Source organism: Papilio polytes, unplaced genomic scaffold (genome assembly GCF_000836215.1).
Source record: "Papilio polytes unplaced genomic scaffold, Ppol_1.0 DF821289.1, whole genome shotgun sequence".
Classification (NCBI taxonomy): domain Eukaryota; kingdom Metazoa; phylum Arthropoda; class Insecta; order Lepidoptera; family Papilionidae; genus Papilio; species Papilio polytes.
This window is the reverse complement of record NW_013527915.1, coordinates 6,317,017-6,319,708: the sequence shown is the minus strand read 5'-3', so window position 1 is coordinate 6,319,708 and position 2,692 is coordinate 6,317,017. Positions and strand designations below refer to the sequence as shown.

Genomic DNA, 2,692 nt, shown 5'->3' with positions numbered 1-2,692 from the left:
GCGGTGACAGTGGCGAGACGACGGTCTTCGTGCAGCAGCGCTTGTTCGCCGAAGTAGTCTCCGCGGCGTAGCGCCCCCACGCGCCTCTCGCCGCCGTCACCATCGCGCTTTGTTACCGCAACCGTACCACCGCGGATTATGTAGAACTTGTCGCCGCGGTCACCTTGCCTCACCACCGCTGTTCCCGTTGAGAAGAACTCCTAGATCCACACGTTTATGTATACTCTAACTACTACAGCTATGCCCTGATGAATTAGGAATGGATGGTAATTTGGTGATATCCACTGGCAAAATATTGTTGCACGTGTGATTTGGTTTCGACAGAGAAAAATTGCGGTACCCTCAATTGTCAGATGTACTTTGTCATTTGTGGTTTTTACTTATTTATAATTTAAATAATAAGTAATGAAATTGTACAAATGTATCTATATTCAAACATCGCAATAAATATCTACAAACTAGACAAGTTTTTGCAGCTGTGTTTGCATATGTTATTAAGTCATTGTAATATGTAAATATTGTCATACAATTAACATTTCAATATACGTATTTCCTTCGTATTTATAAGTGAAAAAAACTTCCTAATTACAATCTGCCAAGATTTCTTTTGTGAATCACAAAATGGTGAATTTATCGAAAACCTTAAAAAACTTATTACGCTTACATATGAGTTTCATTGATTTCAAATTTAAAATGTTTTAATTCTATTTCCTAGTCTATTTGATACCCAACTATTCAGGAAGAAACATACTTACATGTTTTTAAAAATTAGTAAAATGAATAATACCCGCTTATTTGACAACATTGATTAAATTCCAATTCAATCAATGTACAATCTTGATAACAAAAAATCATAGATATCACTAAATACATACATTCACACGCATTTTAAAAAACACAGTATTCCAAAATAAAAGTATCACAAAATATTTTAAAAGAGAAGAATGAAATACAACTAATTATAACATTATATAGGTCTCAGATTTTTTAACTTGATTTGCAGACAGACAAAAAACATTTGAATGTCGTTAAGTGGTCTTCCTTTGTATAGATTTAATACGATAAAAACACACTGTACTCACTGACCGTAATCGCGAAGAAGATTAACTGTCCCGTAATATTTTGTGTCTAACATTTTGATTGGGTTCGTAATCCAAAGCCATCTTTTAATATACCAGTATCGCCATCTAGTTTCTGAGACATTAAACCTAAGTCCAATTAAGGAGGTAAGCATTAATAATTGTACCTACCCGTTTTAGGAAGTCAGAGATCTTGGCGAGCTCTATAGGGTGGATGTCCCTCAAGAGAGGCACGGATGCCAGGAATCGGATGTTGTCCTCCTGTTCCTGACGTCCACTCCTCACCATTATCTTCTGGAAAACTCGTCGCTCCAGGGTCCATACTTTTGCTTCTGTTATACCTAGACAATAAGAAACATAAATATTTCACTAAGCAGTTAAGTTTGTGTCATTTGTATAAATTATTTGGTAAAATATAAAGGTCAAAAATTTCAATGAAAAACGTGCAATTTGAAAACGACATATTCTCACATAAAAGTAAACCGCAGCTAAAACCGATGAGACCATAATTATCATATCAACATGTTATCTTGTTTGTAGTTCATTAGCAAGATTAATTTAATTTCAATGTATAATTTTATAATAAGGATTTTTTATAACTAAACACTTTTTAATAACATTTTTAAAACATGACTTTAAAGTCTAACTTACGGATTTCAAAACCAAACATGTAAACCTAAGAAGATGCTTTACACGGAAAAAGTAAATAAAAACGTGTTCCTTTTCTACCAAATTTCAAGGAAAAAATGTTTTCGATAGGTAATAAAATATTGACTCATATTTTTATTTAAATGTACGACTTAATAAATCGACAATACTTCTAAGATTGTTGCGTTATTGTCATGATTGGATTAACTTATTAAACGTACATTGATTATAAAATAAGATAAGACGTCATTTAAGTATTAATGCATACGAGTAAACAATGTCTTGAGTTGACTAAACGTTAGGGATTAACTTGTGATTTATCTCTATCGCAAAGGTGTAGAAATCCCGATTAAATTTTATTAAATGTACAAGTGAACGCGTTCACGTTGCGATGTCATGATACTTACATCTGATGGAAGCAAAACGTTTAGCTTTGTATAATATGGCGAGTTCCCCAAACGCTTCCCCGGGGCCGAAGTTCTTAACAACTTGTCCACCCTTGAGGACTTCAAAGTTCCCGTGGGCGGAGACGTAGAGGTGGCTGCCACTCTCGCCTTCCCGGATCATGAGGCTGCCCGCCGGGAACTCCTGGGGACTCATCCCCTCTACAACCGCGTTCAACCGCTCCTCATCCATCAAATTCTTCAAGAAATCGTTCGCCATGATCGCTGCCTTTATTTGTGACACTGATCTAAAATAAACATAAAATAATTTATTGATGAATGCAAGTTATCTGAACTATTTATGGATAACACTTGCAGTTTACAGGACGATCCTACGAGCTTAATTTGATATTGCTTGTGGAATGTAGACTCGAACCTACACTCTCAATAGGAGTATTACAAGATACCTAATCCATGTTAATAACTTAAACTAAATTTTATGGTATATTATATCAACTTACTTGGCATCCTTTTCAAATTTGTCATACTGTAGATCTATACTAGTGCGCACGTTGTCTAGTG

The 2,692-nt window shown here is 35.1% G+C and overlaps 1 protein-coding gene across 1 annotated transcript in view; it reads right to left on the bottom strand.

Annotated features, from left to right (window-relative positions):
• LOC106109172 (cGMP-dependent protein kinase, isozyme 1-like) overlaps window positions 1-2,692 on the bottom strand; it is a 10,122-nt gene that overhangs the window by 3,968 nt on the left and 3,462 nt on the right. The window contains exons 4-7 of the mRNA XM_013290577.1: window positions 2,632-2,686; window positions 2,135-2,418; window positions 1,251-1,420; window positions 9-200 (exon numbers count right to left, since the gene is read on the bottom strand). Of these exons, the coding sequence (XP_013146031.1) occupies window positions 9-200; window positions 1,251-1,420; window positions 2,135-2,418; window positions 2,632-2,686 (701 nt within the window). The remainder of the gene's footprint in view (window positions 1-8; window positions 201-1,250; window positions 1,421-2,134; window positions 2,419-2,631; window positions 2,687-2,692) is intronic.